Source organism: Catharus ustulatus, chromosome 2 (genome assembly GCF_009819885.2).
Source record: "Catharus ustulatus isolate bCatUst1 chromosome 2, bCatUst1.pri.v2, whole genome shotgun sequence".
In the NCBI taxonomy this organism is placed as follows: Eukaryota; Metazoa; Chordata; class Aves; order Passeriformes; family Turdidae; genus Catharus; species Catharus ustulatus.
The window spans coordinates 123,596,271-123,611,917 of record NC_046222.1 but is presented as its reverse complement, the minus strand read 5'-3'; the positions used below and the strand labels follow the sequence as shown (position 1 = coordinate 123,611,917).

Below are 15,647 nucleotides of genomic sequence, written 5' to 3'. Positions count from 1 at the left end.
CCATTTCAACAAATCATGATAGTGACAAAATATAATATGCAAGGAGTGATTTTTTTGGGGGGTTTTAAAAAGGCATTCTACAAATCTTGTGTGTATCAGTAGAATTTAAATTTTTTTTTTTTTTTTTAATCTGGAGAACACTGTGAAAACATTCTTTTGTGAGGTTACATTTCTCAGGACCACTCTGTTCATAGCCAAGCTCTAGTCCTGGATTAGATGCCAGAGTTCTTTTGAAGTAATTTTCCCTGGCTCTCAGTAATGTGCAGGTGGCCTTGAGGAGGGCACTCACATTTTGAGTGTTTTCCTCTCCATGAGCTCTGGGGACAGGAATGTCCCCCAGAGGTGCTGCAGTGACCCAAGGCTGTGCCAGCTTAGAGCAGGAACCTGCTCTGCTTTATCAGGAGCTGCAGTTCCCTGGCATGTGGGCAGCTGTTTGTGCTCAGGTGATTCATGGCCATTCTTTCCAGGTGAGCATCCCCACCTCTGCTGTGTGGAGTCACACATCCAGAGCCCTGAGCATTCCTGACAGCAAATTCCAGGTCAGGGCCAGCATTTGGGATGTGCTCAGTGTGGTTTTCTGGGCTCAGGGCTGGTTGTGATCCTGAATTTGTGAATCTCTCATCCCATCCTCACAGAATTGATCCCAAAGGGGTGGCCAGGCCTTGGGAAGAGCTGCCCAGGGGGGTTTGGAGTCCCCATCCCTGGAGGTGTCCAAGGAATGTCTGGATGTGGCACTCAGAGCAGGGGATGGGGGTGAAGATTCAGTCACAGGTTAGACTGGATAGTCTTGAACTGCTTTTCTACTTCCAGTGATCCTGGGATTTTTATGTGAGGACTTCCAAGAAAAGGTTCTAAGAAAAAAAATTGTGTTAAGTATTCTTTTCATGCTGTGATAACTTTTACACTGAGGTAACCTAAGAACAGCAGAGAGTTTGACTTTAAATGGGGGTTCAGCAAACAGACCCCTAAAAGTGGAGAACAGTCTTCATGTGCAAAGTTTTGTATATTTAAATATTGATGAAATCAGGTTTTAAACTTAGCACACTGCATTTTTACAAATATTCCTTTAAACTTGGTACTTCTATCATAGCCCTGTGTTAGAACACAATGAACTAAAGGCACTCAAGATTTTGACTGCATTATAATTTTGGAGCTGAATGTGCATGGGAGAGTTCCAAATAACTTGTGAAAACTTCAGTTTAAACTTCATTAATTACTTGAAATGGTAATGAGTTTTTTTAATGGTTCTTGGTTCTGAAATCCAAACACACCAAACAAATCCCACAAGAAAAGACCACAAAACTCCCCCAAAAACCTGTGTTCTGTGCAGCTTTTTTGGGAATTGCTTTGAAGCTGGGATCCAGGTGTCCCAGAAAATGTCAGGAATTCAGGTTCCACACCTGCTGTGTCTCAGGTTGCTGAGCAAGCTCCTGGTAGGAAAAAGAAGCACAAACCAACCCCTGACAAAACCCTGCCCGCTTTACAAGGCTGGGAAAGAGTTTTTAATAAGGCAAGAATGATAATTAATGCACTGAGTTGCTTTGAAGAAGTTTCCAAATGAATCCTCCTTGTGATGGGAGGGAAATCATTTTCCCAAATCAATCTCTACATTTCAACCTGTGGCTGTTCCATGGAACAAAAAACGAGCTGTGAGCTGAGGGCTTTGTTTTCCATCTCCAAAGAATCTGAACTAGGCAGTTTTCTTGCTAATTAATCAGGAATTAGGCACTTTTCTTGCTAATTAATGAGGAATTAAGCAGTTTTCCTGCTGCCTTCATCCCACCCATTCCCGGAGCGTTCTGCCGGGGCAGGAACATTTTCCATCCATCCCTTGGAGTGGGAGCTGCATGGAATTACTGCCAGTGGAAACTATGCTGCAAGAGGCTGGGCAGCAGCTGCCCTGCTCAGCTCAGCTGGATTTTCCATGCTGCTGGTAATTAGCAGAGGGAAGCTGACTAATTGCTCACGTCACCTCTTTCCAGCCCAGCTTACATTTTGTTCCCGACTCCCTCCAAGCATGCGGGACTCTGCTCAGGAATTCGCTGTCACACACACACACAGGATGCTCTGAGAGGTTTTTTTTTTTTTTCCACCAGGGGTTGGGCTGCCTTTGCTTTATAAACTCTGTGTGCAGCAGCCAGGGCTCCTGAAAAATCCTGGGATTTCTGCTGGGATCGCTGGGAAAATGCATTTCCGTAATTTCCATTACAGCTTCAGCTCGCTCGTCGCCTGCCTGGCTGATGGGGAGCTCTTCACCCAGCCAGAGGCAAGGGTAGGTTTGGGGAATTATTTCATTTCCAGAGAAAAGGGTAGGTTTGGGGAATTATTTCATTTTCAGAGAAAAGGGTAGGTTTGGGGGGTTATTTATTTCATTTCCAGAGAAAAGGGTAGGTTTGGGGGGTTATTTATTTCCAGAAATAAGGGTAGGTTTGGGGGGTTATTTCATTTAAGGGTAGGTTTGGGGGGTTATTTATTTCATTTCCAGAGACAAGGGTAGGTTTGGGGGGGTTATTTGATTTAAGAGTAGGTTTGGGGGGTTATTTATTTCATTTCCAGAGAAAGGGATAGGTTTGGGGGGTTATTTGATTTAAGGGTAGGTTTGGAGAGTTATTTCATTTGCAGAAACCAGGGTAGCTTTGGTGGGATTATTTCATTTCCAGAGAAAAGGGTAGGTTTGGGGAGTTATTTCATTTCCAGAATCAGGGGTAGGTTTGAGGGATTATTTCATTTCCAGAGAAAAGGGTGGGTTCCATGGGGTTATTTCATTTAAGGGTAGGTTTGATGGGGTTATTTCATTTCCAAAAACAAGGGTAGGTTCAGTGGGGTCATTTCCAGAATCAAGGGTAGATTTAATGGGGTTGTTTCCAGAATCAAAGGTAGGTTTGGTGGAATTGTTTCATTTAAGGATAGGTTTGATGGGGCTATTTCATTTCCAGAGACAAGGATAGGTTTAATGGGGTTATTTCATTTAAGGGTAGTTTTCATGGGGTTATTTTATTTCCAGAATCAAAGGCGGGTTCAGTGGGTTTATTTCATTTCCAGAATCAAGGATAGGTTCAGTGGGGTTATTTCCAGAAACAAGGGTAGGTTTGATGGGGTTATTTCATTTCCAGAAACAAGGGGTAGATTTAATGGGGTTATTTCCAGAAACAAGGATAGGTTCCTGTCCTGTCCTAAACTGTCCTAGTTTAGGACAGTTCCATGGAGTTATTTCATTTCCAGAAATAAGGATAGGTTCCATGGGGTTATTTCATTTAAGGGTAGGTTTGGGGGCTTATTTCATTTCCAGAATCAAGGGTGGGTTCCATGGGGTTATTTCATTTAAGGGTAGGTTTAGTGGAGTTATTTCCAGAAACAAGGGTGAGTTCCATGGGGTTATTTCATTTAAGGGTAGGTTTGGTGGGTTATTTCATTTCCAGAAACAGGGGTGAGTTCCATGGAGTTATTTCATTTCCAGAAATAAGGGTAGGTTCAGTGGTGTTATTTCATTTAAGGGTAGATGTAATGGGTTTATTTCCAGAGACCAAGGGTATGTTCAGTGGGGTTATTTTCAGAGACAAGGGTAGGTTCCATGGAGTTATTTCATTTCCAGAATCAAGGGTGGGTTCAGTGGGGTTATTTCATTTCCAGAAATAATGGTAGGTTCCATGGGGTTATTTCATTTAAGGGTGGGTTCAGTGGGGTTATTTCCAGAAACAAGGGTAGGTTTGGGGGAGTAATTTCATTTAAGGGTAGGTTTGATGGGGTTATTTCATTTCCAGAAACAAGGGTGAGTTCCATGGGGTTATTGCCAGAAACAAGGGTAGATTTAATGGGGTTATTTCCAGAGACCAAGGGTGGGTTCAGTGGGGTTATTTAATTTAAGGGTGGGTTCAGTGGGGTCATTTCCAAAACCAAAGGTAGTTTGGTTTCTGGAAACTCCACTTTGGAGGGTTTGGACTTGCAAAGGAAATTCCAGTTTGCCATAAAACTCTCAGAGTTTGGGATTGTACAGCAGCCTGCTCTGGTGGGAGTGATTCCAGCTCTGGGAATTATTCCATTTCAGCTGTGTGTGCTTGGGAAAATGAGCTCAGGTTTTCCCTCCAGATTTCTTTGATTGCGTGGTGTATTCTGAATTTTCAGCAAATATTTAATTCTGATTTTGGTAGCAAGATCCACTAATTTGTAATCTGTTTGATGCTCCTCCTGGGATTTTTTGTTTTAAATGGTAAAACTGTAAGAAATCCTCTTGGGTCTGTATTACCTGATTTGTAATATCAATAATATATAATGTAAATATGAAAGAATATAAAATATTTATCAGTCCTGATACAGTGAGCTGTTACTGCTAGGATACCTTAAGGGCAAAAAAAACTTTTGTATTTTAGTATCACAGTGCCAAAGTCACATTTCTGACCTCTATGACTGCATATTTAAATAAATAATTATTTAAAAAAACCAGAAAAAATAAAAAACCAGATTTCTCTGGGTTTAGGTACAGAATATGCAATTTTGGGTTTATTTTCCATGGTTCCATCTCACCTTTGAGGCTCCCAAACACCAGATCTGAGTGGGGAGGCTCCTGTTCCTGTTTCATTCTAAACAATCTCAAAATATTTTAAAATGTCTTTGAAATAGAATTATTTTATACCCAGCTGTGGGGAGTGTGTGAAGTGGGGCTTCTCAGGGGGAAAAAGGAAATTCTGAATTAATTTCTGCCTTTTAATGTCATTTCCTTGTGTTTTTCTGCTCTACTAATTCAAAATATTGCAGTAACAAGCCCTTGATGAAATAATGTTTATTGTGGCTTTATCCTGAGTTTCTAGGAAGCTTTTAGGGAGAGAAAATACCTGGAAATTCCTCCAATTTGACCCTGAACCCGTTGGAATAAAACACTTGGGAAGGGCCTGGCAGCTCCTCCTGTGCCTCTCCTTTGGCCTGGAATTAAAATTAAAATTCAATTTAAAATGGCAGGAAAGCAGATGTTCATGGACTTCATTCTGGGTGCTGAGTCACTGGAGAAAATCACATTTAGCTTGAAAATCAGGATTTTTTTCATTTTTCTCTATTAAAATTTGTGTTGGCTCCTTTGAAATTTGCACATTTGGACAGACTTTTTTCAGGGTTTTTGGGTATTAATTTTCTAAGAAAAATTTATTTTCAATATCTTACTGTTGCTAAATCAGAGTGTCTTATCCAGCATTTATTCCTGATAATAATATAATAAGTGATAACATCACTTATTAATGATAATAATCTCTTTTAATGATACAAGTGCTAAGGTAGAAAACTTAATTCTAGAAAGAAAAAGGAAAATAAATGAAGCTGTTACAATAATCAATATTCAAGAGTGATAATTCACCCTTATTACCAACTTCTCATTTGTATTTAATTTAATTTTAATTTAATTTTTTATTTTAATTTTATTTAATTTAGTGTTCAATACTGATTTTCTCCTCTGCTCCTTTCTCTCCAGGCCAAATTTGAATCCCTGTTCCGCCCCTACGACAGGGACCTCACCTTTCAGTATTTTAAAAGCTTCAAAAGAGTGAGAATCAACTTCAGCAACCCCTTGTCTGCAGCAGAAGCCAGGATCCAGCTGGACAAGACAGAATTCCTTGGAAAAGAACTCAAACTCTATTTTGCTCAGGTGAAAAAAAAGCTTCTTGGGATTATCCTTGGGAGAGATTAAATATTTCTTTCCAAAGAATCTTAAATATTAGGAAAGATGATGGGAATTTTGGGAATTTAAACCTTATTTTATACTGAGTTTTTGCAGGTTTCTTCTCAGTCTGCCAAAGTAATTTGCTTTTTATAGAGTTTCTCCCAAGTTTGTGGAAATCTGGGAATTGTTTCAAGTATTTATTATCTCAGCAGCCCAGAATTCCTTCCTGGTCATTTTTGCTCAGATTAATTAGAGAATCCAGAGTTGTTCCACAGCTCCAGGGATTTGGAGGCCCTTGGGATTTCCCATTTATTGGAAAACCTTGGCTGGGAATGAGCAAATTCCAAGAATTCAAAGGGCTGGGAATGAACAAATTCCAAGAATTTAAAGGCTTGGAGCTGCACATTCCAGACTCTGGAGCTGCACATTCCAGCCTGGAGCTGCACATTCCAGTTCTGGAGCTGCACATTCCAGCTTGGAGCTGCACATTCCAGGCTTGGAGCTGCACATTCCAGCCTTGGAGCTGCACATTCCAGTTCTGGAGCTGCACATTCCAGCTTGGAGCTGCACATTCCAGCCTTGGAGCTGCACATTCCAGTTCTGGAGCTGCACATTCCAGGCACTGGAGCTGCACATTCCAGCTTGGAGCTGCACATTCCAGGTGTGAAGCTGCACATTCCAGGCTGGAGCTGCACATTCCAGGCTGGAGCTGCACATTCCAGGTGTGGAGCTGCACATTCCAGCCTCTGGAGCTGCACATTCCAGCCTCTGGAGCTGCACATTCCAGCCTCTGGAGCTGCACATTCCAGGCTTGGAGCTGCACATTCCAGGCTCTGGAGCTGCACATTCCAGCTTGGAGCTGCACATTCCAGCCTCTGGAGCTGCACATTCCAGCCTCTGGAGCTGCACATTCCAGACTGGAGCTGCTCATCCCAGGCTCTCCCTGCCCATCCCAGTTTTTGGATGTTCTCCAGAGCAGCTCTGGAGCTCCCTCATCTCTGCTCCTGCAGAAATCTGGGCTCTGGCAATCAGAAATTCTCAGTGGAATTTCAGATTTTAGGGAAGAACATCCAATGGAATTTCACATTTCAGGGGGGAACATCCCATAGGAATTTCAGATTTTAGGGAAGAACATCCCATTGGAAATTCAGATTTCCAGGGAACAACATCCTGTTGGGATTTCAGATTTCAGGGAAGAACATCCCATTGGAAATTCAGATTTCCAGGAAGGAACATCCCAATGGAAATTCAGATTTCCAGGAAGGAACATCCACTGTAATTTTAGATTTCCAGGGAAGAACATTCCATTGGAATTTCAGATTTCCAGGGAAGAACATCCATTGGAAATTCAGATTTCAGGGAAGAACATCCCATTGGAAATTCAGATTTCCAGGGAAGAACATCCATTGAAAATTCAGATTTCCAGGGAAGAACATCCCATTGAACTTTCAGATTTTAGGGAAGAACACCCATTGGAAATTCAGATTTCAGGGAAGAACATCCCATTGGAAATTCAGATTTTAGGGAAAAACATCCACTGGAAAATCACATTTCCAGGGAAGAACATCCACAGGAATTTTAGATTTTAGGGAAGAACATCCAGTGGAATTTCAGATTTCAGGGAAGAACCTCCCATGAATTTCCCTGGAGGACTCTGCTCTCTCCTGGGTGCTGGGCAGGACCTGACCTCGCTGCCTGTGCCCAGGACACTTTGCTCCCCATTAATTTGGTTTATTCATTCCCATTATTTCTGTGCTCTCCTCCCCAGACCCTGCACATCGGGAGCCCCCACCTGGCCCCCCCTAACCCCGAGAAGCAGTTCCTGATCTCTCCCCCAGCCTCCCCCCCGGTGGGCTGGCAGCAGGTGCAGGACGCCACCCCCGTCATCAACTACGACCTGCTGTGCGCCATCGCCAGGCTGGGCCCGGGTAAGGGGGCACAGGGGCAGGGGTTCCTGAAACTTCTCAGGGAATTTGGATTTCCATTCATTTTCATTTCTCTTTTCCTTCTGTTTCTGTTTTCCTTCTGTTTCTATTTTCTTTCTATTTCTATTTTTATTCTATTTATTTCCATTTTATTTCTATTTTATTTTTATTTCTATTTATATTTTTTCATATTTTTTCTATTTATTTTTTGTATTTTCAATTTCTATTTCATTTTCTATCTTTCTCTTCATTTTTCTTTGTATTTGCTTTCCCTTTATATTTTTTCTATTTATATTTTCTATTTCAATTTTCCTTCTCTTTCTCTTTCTATTTCTTTCTATTTCTTTCTATTTCTCTTTCTATTTCTCTTTCTATTTCTCTTTCTATTTCTCTTTCTATTTCTCTTTCTATTTCTCTTTCTATTTCTCTTTATCTTATCTTTCTATTTCTATTTATCTTTCTATTTATCTTTCTATTTCTATCTTTCTTTTCATTTTTCTTTGTATTTGCTTTCCTTTATATTTTTCTATTTATATTTTTTCTTTCTATTTTCTTTCTATTTATTTTTTTATTTCTATTTTTTCTATTTATATTTCCAATTTCTATTTTGATTTCGATTTCTGTCTTTCTCTTTATTTTTCTTTGTATTTTTTATTTATTTTCTATTTATATTTTCCTTCTATTTATTTTAATTTTATTTCTATTTTAATTTTTTTCTATTTTAATTTTTTTCTATTTTTATTTCTATTTCTATTTTTTCTATTTAGATTTTCAATTTTTATTTTGATTTCTATCTTTATTTTTCTTTGTATTTTCTTTCCTTTGTATTTTTTCTATTTATGTTTTTTATTTATATTTTCCTTCTATTTATTTTTATTTCTTCTAATTTTATTTCTATTTTTATTTCTATTTTTATTTTTTCTATTTAGATTTTCAATTTTTATTTTGATTTCTATCTTTCTCTTTATTTTTCTTTGTATTTTCTTTCCCTTTGTATTTTTTTATGTTTTTCTATTTACATTTTTCTTCTATTTATTTTTATTTCTATTTTAATTTTATTTCTATTTCTATTTTTATTTTATTTCTATTTTTATTTTTTCTATTTATATTTTCAATTTCCATTTCGATTTCCATCTTTCTCTTAATTTTATTTGTATTTTCTGCCCCTTTGTATTTTTTCTATTTATATTTTCCTTCTATTTATTTTTATTTTATTTCTGTTTTTATTTCTATTTATATTTTATTTCTATTTGTATTTTCATTCTATTTATTTTTATTTTATTTCTATTTTTATTACTATTTATATTTTTCCGATTTATATTTTCTGTTTCGATTTCGATTTCTTTCTCTTTATTTTTCTTTGTATTTTCTTTCCTTTATATTTTTTCTATTTAAGTTTGCTATTTATATTTTCCTTCTATTTATTTTTATTTCTTCTTTTATTTTTTCTATTTAGATTTTAAATTTTTATTTTGATTTCTGTCTTTATTTTTCTTTGTATTTTCTTTCCTTTGTATTTTCTCTATTTATGTTTTTTATTTATATTTTCCTTCTATTTATTTTTATTTTCTATTTTCTTTCTATTTATATTTTCCTTCAATTTATTTTTATTTTATTTCTGTTTTTATTTCTATTTATATTTTTTCTATTTAGATTTTCAATTTCTATTTCTATTTTCAATTTCTATTTAGATTTGTACTAGAATTTTTTATATTATAATTTTAGATTATAGTTTTTAAGTACAATTTTCTATGTATAGTTTTAACACCCTCTTTTATATAAAACTTTTTATTTATTATAATTTTAATATATTATAATTTTATATGCAATTTTTTATATTATATTTTTTCATATTCTAATTCTTGCATAGAATAATTTTATATATTGTAATTTTTATATGTTATATTTTATATATAATTTTAATTTATTATGATTTCTATATACTTTTTATTTATTAGTTTTCTATATTATAATTTCTATACATTTAGATATTATAATTTTATATATAATTTTTATATATTATGATTTTTAGCTATTAGAATTTTATATATCATGATTTATAGATATAAATTTTTACACATTATCATTTTTATAATCTGGCAAATCCACCTCAAACCAGTGCTCAATCAAACCCATCATGCTGCACCTGCTGCCTTGTATCCATTCTCCTGTCCCATTTCCATCTCAGATCCCATTTCCCATCTCATTTCCCATCTCAATCCCCATTCCCCCTCTCAATTCCCATTTCCATCTCAATTTCCATTCTCCATTTCCATGTCAATCCCCATTCCCATCTCAGCCCTCATTTCCCTTGTCAAACCCCATTTCCATCTCAATCCCCCTTTCCCCATCTCATTTCCCATCACATTTCCCATCTCAATCCCCATTCCCATCTCAGTCCCCATTTCCATCTCAAACCCCATTTCCATCTTAATCCCCATTCTCCATTTGCATCTCAATCCCCATTTCCCATCTCATTTCCCTGTGTCAATCCCCATTTCCATCTCAATCCCCATTTCCATCTTAATCCCCATTCTCCATTTCCATGTCAATCCCCATTTCCCATTCCCCATCTCAATCCACATTCCCCATTTCCCATGCCAATCCCCATTTCCATGTCAAACCCCATTTCCATCTCAATCCCCATTCCCATCTAAAACCCTCTTTCCCATCTCAAACCCCATTTTTCATGTTCCCATTTCCATCTCAAACCCCATTCCCCATCTCATTTCCCATGTCAATCCCCATTTCCATCTTAATCCCTATTCCCCATTTCTCATCTCAGTCCCCATTTCCATCTCAGACCCCATTTCCATCTCAATCCCCATTTCCCCTCTTAATTCCCATCTTCCTATCTCAATCCCCATTCCCATCTCAATCCCCATTCCCATCTCAGTCCCCATTCCCATCTCAATCCCCATTTCCATGTCAAACCCCATTTCCCCTCTCAATTCCCATTCCCTATTCCCATCTCAAACCCCATTTCCCATCTTAAACCCCATTTCTCATGTTCCCATTTCCATCTCAAACCCCAAACCCCTTTTCCATCTCAATCCCCATTCCCCATGCCAAAACCCATTTCCTATGTTCCCATTTCCCATCTCAATCCTGATTCCCCCTCTCAATCCTCATTTCCCCTCTCAATCCCCATCTTCCCATCTCAAACCCCATTTCCATCTCAGTCCCCATTTCCATGTCAAACCCCATTTCCCGTCTCTATCCTCATTCCCTATTTCCCATGTCAAACCCATTCCCATCTCAAACCCGCTTTGCCATCTCAAACCCCATTTTTCATGTTCCCATTTCCATCTCAAACCCCATTTCCCCTCTCAATCCACATTCCACCCCATTCCCCGTGTCAAACCCCATTCCCATCTCAATCCCCATTTCCATGCCACCCCCCTTCCCCATGTCCCCATGTCCCCATATCCCCATGTCCCCATCCATGTCCCTCAGCAATTGTCACCTTTTTTCCCTTGCAGGTGACAAGTACGAGCTGCACGCCGCCACCGCCACCACCCCCAGCGTGGTGGTGCACGTGTGTGACAGCGACCAGGACACCGAGCAGGAGCAGGCCAGGAAACCCAAACCCAAAATCATCCAGACCCGCCGGCCGGACTTCAGCCCCGCCCACCTGAGCTGAGCTCAGCAAAGCCGAGCTGCTCTGGGGCCGGACTTGAGCCCCGCCCACCTGAGCTGAGCTCAGCCCAGCCGAGCTGCTCTCCGAGGATTTGGGGTGAAAACCAGCCAGGGACAGCGGCTGCTGACTTGGGTGGCAGCTGCAGCAGGAGAATTCCAACCTCAGTGTGCTCCAAGTGCAGGAATTCCAACCTCAGTGTGCTCCACGTATAGGAATTCCAACCTGAGTGTGCTCCAAGTGCAGGAATTCCAACCTGAGTGTGCTCCAAGTGAAGGAATTCCAACCTCAGTGTGCTCCAAGTGAAGGAATTCCAACCTGAGTGTGCTCCAAGTGAAGGAATTCCAACCTCAGTGTGCTCCAAACAAAGGAATTCCAAGCTGAGTGTGCTCCAAACAAAGGAATTCCAACCTCAGTGTGCTCCAAGTGAAGAAATTCCAACCTCAGTGTGCTCCAAACAAAGGAATTCCAACCTCAGTGTGCTCCAAGTGAAGAAATTCCAAGCTCAATTTGCTCCAAACAAAGGAATTCCAAACTCAGTTTGCTCAAAAGGAAGGAGTTCCATACTCAGTTTGTTCCAAACAAAGGAATTCCAAGCTCAGTTTGCTCCAGATTAAGAAATTCCAAGCTGCTGATGTGCTGAGTGAATTCCCAGATCCCTGGGAGCACAGGATGGGAGAAGGGGACATCTGGGGACATTTGGGGACATTTGGGGACACAGCTGGGCTTCTTTTGGAGGAAAAGCAGCTGGGGGAGGCTTTTGGTGGCTGTTTGGAAAACCTTGGGATAACAGGGTTGGAAAGGTGATGGGAATTTGGGGAATTTCACCCTTTTTTCTTAAAATAGTTTTTGTGCATGTTTCTTCTCAGTCTTCTAAAGCAATTTGCTTTTTTTTCTAGAGTTTCTCCCAAGTTTCTGGAAATCTGGGAATTGTTTCAAGTATTAATTATCTCAGCATCCCAGAATTCCTCCTGGATGTGTACATACATGATATATTTATATTTGGTTTTATTGGCACTGGTTTTCCAGCAGGATCCAATTCCTCCAGCACCTGCTTTTTTGGTGCTCTGGGAAGTTGTGCTTTTAAAATTTTAACCTTTGAAATTCCTGCAGAGGAGTTTTTACCTGGCAAAGCAATGGGAAAAACAAAAAAAAGTGCAATAGGAATGTTGTTGGAATACATGGATTTTAAATTATTTAAATTCAAGTAATTTATATCTTCAATAGGATTTGTTTGGGAGCTTTGACTTGGAGGGGGGAAAAAAAGGACTCAGAGCAGGGGGATTTTTCCAGTGGAAAAAAAAATGCTGGAGAAACTTGAAAAATCTGCATTTTTGGTGAGTAAAGATTTGTTAGGGATTGGAAAATTGCAGGCAGGAAGCAGTGAGGAGAGCTGGAGTGCCTTGTCCTTGTCCATTCCTACTCCAAGCTGCACACTTGGATCTTTTTCTACTGGCTTTGGGTATCCAGAAATCCAAACTTTCTGAGCTTTGCTTCCACACTCAGCTGGGATGAAATGCTTAATGCCAAGGAATGCTGATTTAGGCAGGGATTATGTGGGACAAGCTTTAGGGTTTTTTTTTTTTAAAGGCTCCAAAATGCAAAATTCAAAGAAGAAAGATGGCAGAAATATTTTATTACTGATTTTTAAACTGGAGATCCTCACCTTGAAACAGGATTCAGGATTTTTTGAGAAGAGATGGGAATTGCTATCCATGGAAAAGACAACTTGGAAAAAAGGAAGTTTGAGCCTCTCATGGTGTTTTTGGGAATCAAACTGTGGCTCTCTCTTGGTTTGCTTTTGCCACAGTTGGTCTGAGAAGAGATTGAAGCTGAAATTCCTGGTTCACACCTTGGTTTTTTTAAAAATAACATTTGTTTTTAAAAGAATGGAGCCATTCCAGGCTGTGGGGCAGGGAAACAGGGTGTTCTGGAAGGCCTGGAATTCCTGACTGGAACACAAATGTGGGCCTGGAGAGCAGGGATATACTGAATTTTCTGCTCTGGCTTGGATTGTTATTCCCTGGAAACTGGAACAGAGCCTGCTCCTGGTGCCTGAGCTGATCCCATGGATTGCTGGAGCTGCACACACAGGAAAATCAGATTATTTTGGGTTACCCTCAACCCAAAACAAAGGAATGAAGTGCAGAAAAACTCTGTAGGTTTGCCACAACTGCCTTGAAGCCTTTCCAAGACTTTTCCACGTTTCTCCAGTGACTGCTGGACTTTGTGTCTCACCACATTCAGATTAAAACACTGGGAATAATTCCTGTGCTGTCCTTTTTCCATGGCAAATCAAAGAGTTTGGCACTACAAACCCAGGTGGCTGCTGCTGTGTTTCCCACAAAAGCAGAGCTGCTTTTCAATTCTCAACCCATCAATAAATCTGATTTTGGTCATTGTAATCCCTGACCCCTGCCTGAGGTGGGAACCATGGAAATCTTGGAATGCTCCCAGTGTGTTCCTGGTTGGATCTGCCACCTCCTGTCCTCATGACTCCAGTGTGCTGCTTGCTTTTTTCTGGTCCTTTTATTTTTGTAATGTTCCAATGGATGCTTGGTTGGTATTTTATACACTTGTATAGCACGGGGCAGATTGAAATTAAAATATTTTGTTGTCTTCTTGTAAATGTTCCTGGTGTTTTCTGCATGGAGCCACTCAAAGTTCAGCCCCAAAATGGGAATTTTCAGCTTCCAGAGGGGCAGAACGTTGTGCCAGCCCTGATAAATTGATTCCCAACCTTCAGAGAATTTCATCATCTCCAAATGTGAGAATCTGCTCATGCCTCAAACCCAGTGGGGGATAATTCCAGTGAAAACCTCATTCCTCTGTGCCTCAGGTTCCTAAGAAAGGTATCAGCATTTTCCTGCTCCAGAACAACCCCTGTGCATTCATAATGCACTCAATATTTACATTAAAATGAATTATTTGGGGTTTTCCAGCCAGGTTTGGGTTTCCCATCCCTGGCAGTGTCCAGGGTCAGGCTGGGATGGTGGAGGGTGCAATGAGATGAGCTGAGGTCCCTCCATCCCAAAACATTCCATGATTTTTGAAGCTCCAGGAATATGAAAATACACCAGTATTTAAATGTTTAATTTAAATATTTAAAGTATTTAAATGGTTTTACCTGGTAACTTTTTTTGTTGCAAAAGAAATTGAGGAAAGCCATGAAGGTTTTTTGGGTAGGGATGGCAAAAAGGAATTTCTGGTACTCAGTTAAAGCCCTGCCTTGTTCTCAGGGTGAGGCAGGGACCTCTGAAGGACCAAAGGTTGTTTTTATCAGTTCTGTTTTCCAGAGCAGCCCCAGGTTTAGTAACTTTGCGCTATTTTAAAACTGGCTCAGTTGTTTTTGTTTAGTCCAGACTTACCAGGGTGGGGAAGGAATGAACTCCAGCAGCTCTGGAAACATCTGAACAATTTTTGAAACATCTTGGAACAATTCCAGCAGGGCTTCTGCCCTTGGCATCATCACCTGCCCACTCAAATTCTGCTTTTGGGTTGAATTGGGGAACACAAATTCTTCCTTTTTGCTTTTATCCTGCCTTGCCCAACACACTTGAAACATTTTCCAGTGAATTATTCCTTGCTAATGCTTTTAATAATTCATAATTGGCTCTGGAAAGACAAAACAACAATAAAGACATTTCCCCAAGACACTGGAAAAGAACATTTTGGCATTAAGCTTCCAAATAATCCCAAATTTTTAATGTTAGAGGGAGTGAGGCAGGAGCACAGAGGTGACTCCAATGACAAGGGACAGGATGGAGCTGGCAGGGCTGGATTTATCTTCCCTGACAGAATTCCCACTGATAACAGGGACTGTCACATTCCAGATTTGTCACCTTAAGTGTGTGTGTGTGTTTTCCTGCCAGGAATCCCTTTGGTTTGGAGTTCCTTTGGGGCTGGAAAACACATCCTGGGAAGGGGAGCTGGGGAAAAATTCCTGCTGAGAGTAGTTCTGGATTGGAGCTTGGGAAGGAATCTTGCTTGGAGAGGTGGAGAGGCCCTGGCCCAGAGCAAGTCATGATCCCTGCAGTGTCCAGCTGGGACAGTGGGAGGTGTCCCTGCCATGGCAGAGCTGGAACTGGATGGGATTTGAGGATTTGAGGTCCCTTCCAACTCAGCCATTCCATAACTCTGTGATTTCTCCATTCCTAGTGCCATTCCTAAAGGATTTGCTGAATTTCCTGTTTCCCTGCATTGGGATGAGCTGCCTGGGGAGGTTTGGAGTGCCTGTCTCTGGAAGTGTCCAGGAGCAGTGTGGATGTGTCCCTTGGGGTGATGCTGGGGGGGCACTGGGTGCTCTTCCCACCTTGGATTTTCTGGGATTAGAGCCTTACAGCAGGACTAAATCCCTGCATCTGAAGATTTCCAGAGTCCTGTCAAGGACTTGTATCCTCCATAGGTGGAGCTAAATCTCCAGCAATGGGTTTATCCTGAA

At 40.1% G+C, this 15,647-nt stretch overlaps 1 protein-coding gene across 2 annotated transcripts in view; it reads left to right on the top strand.

Moving 5' to 3' along the window:
- The window catches only part of RCAN1 (regulator of calcineurin 1), a 35,233-nt gene extending 21,398 nt beyond the window's left edge, over window positions 1–13,835 (top strand). Inside the window, exons 1-4 of one of the 2 annotated variants that reach the window (XM_033052979.2) lie at window positions 1,896–2,272; window positions 5,456–5,629; window positions 7,413–7,572; window positions 11,052–13,835. In XM_033052979.2, the coding sequence (XP_032908870.1) occupies window positions 2,186–2,272; window positions 5,456–5,629; window positions 7,413–7,572; window positions 11,052–11,212 (582 nt within the window). In that variant the 5' untranslated portion in view covers window positions 1,896–2,185 and the 3' untranslated portion in view covers window positions 11,213–13,835. Of the gene's footprint in view, window positions 1–1,895; window positions 2,273–5,455; window positions 5,630–7,412; window positions 7,573–11,051 lie in introns of those variants that run through there. The other variant, XM_033052978.1, reaches the window with a different exon arrangement.
- The last annotated feature ends 1,812 nt before the right edge of the window (window positions 13,836–15,647 follow it).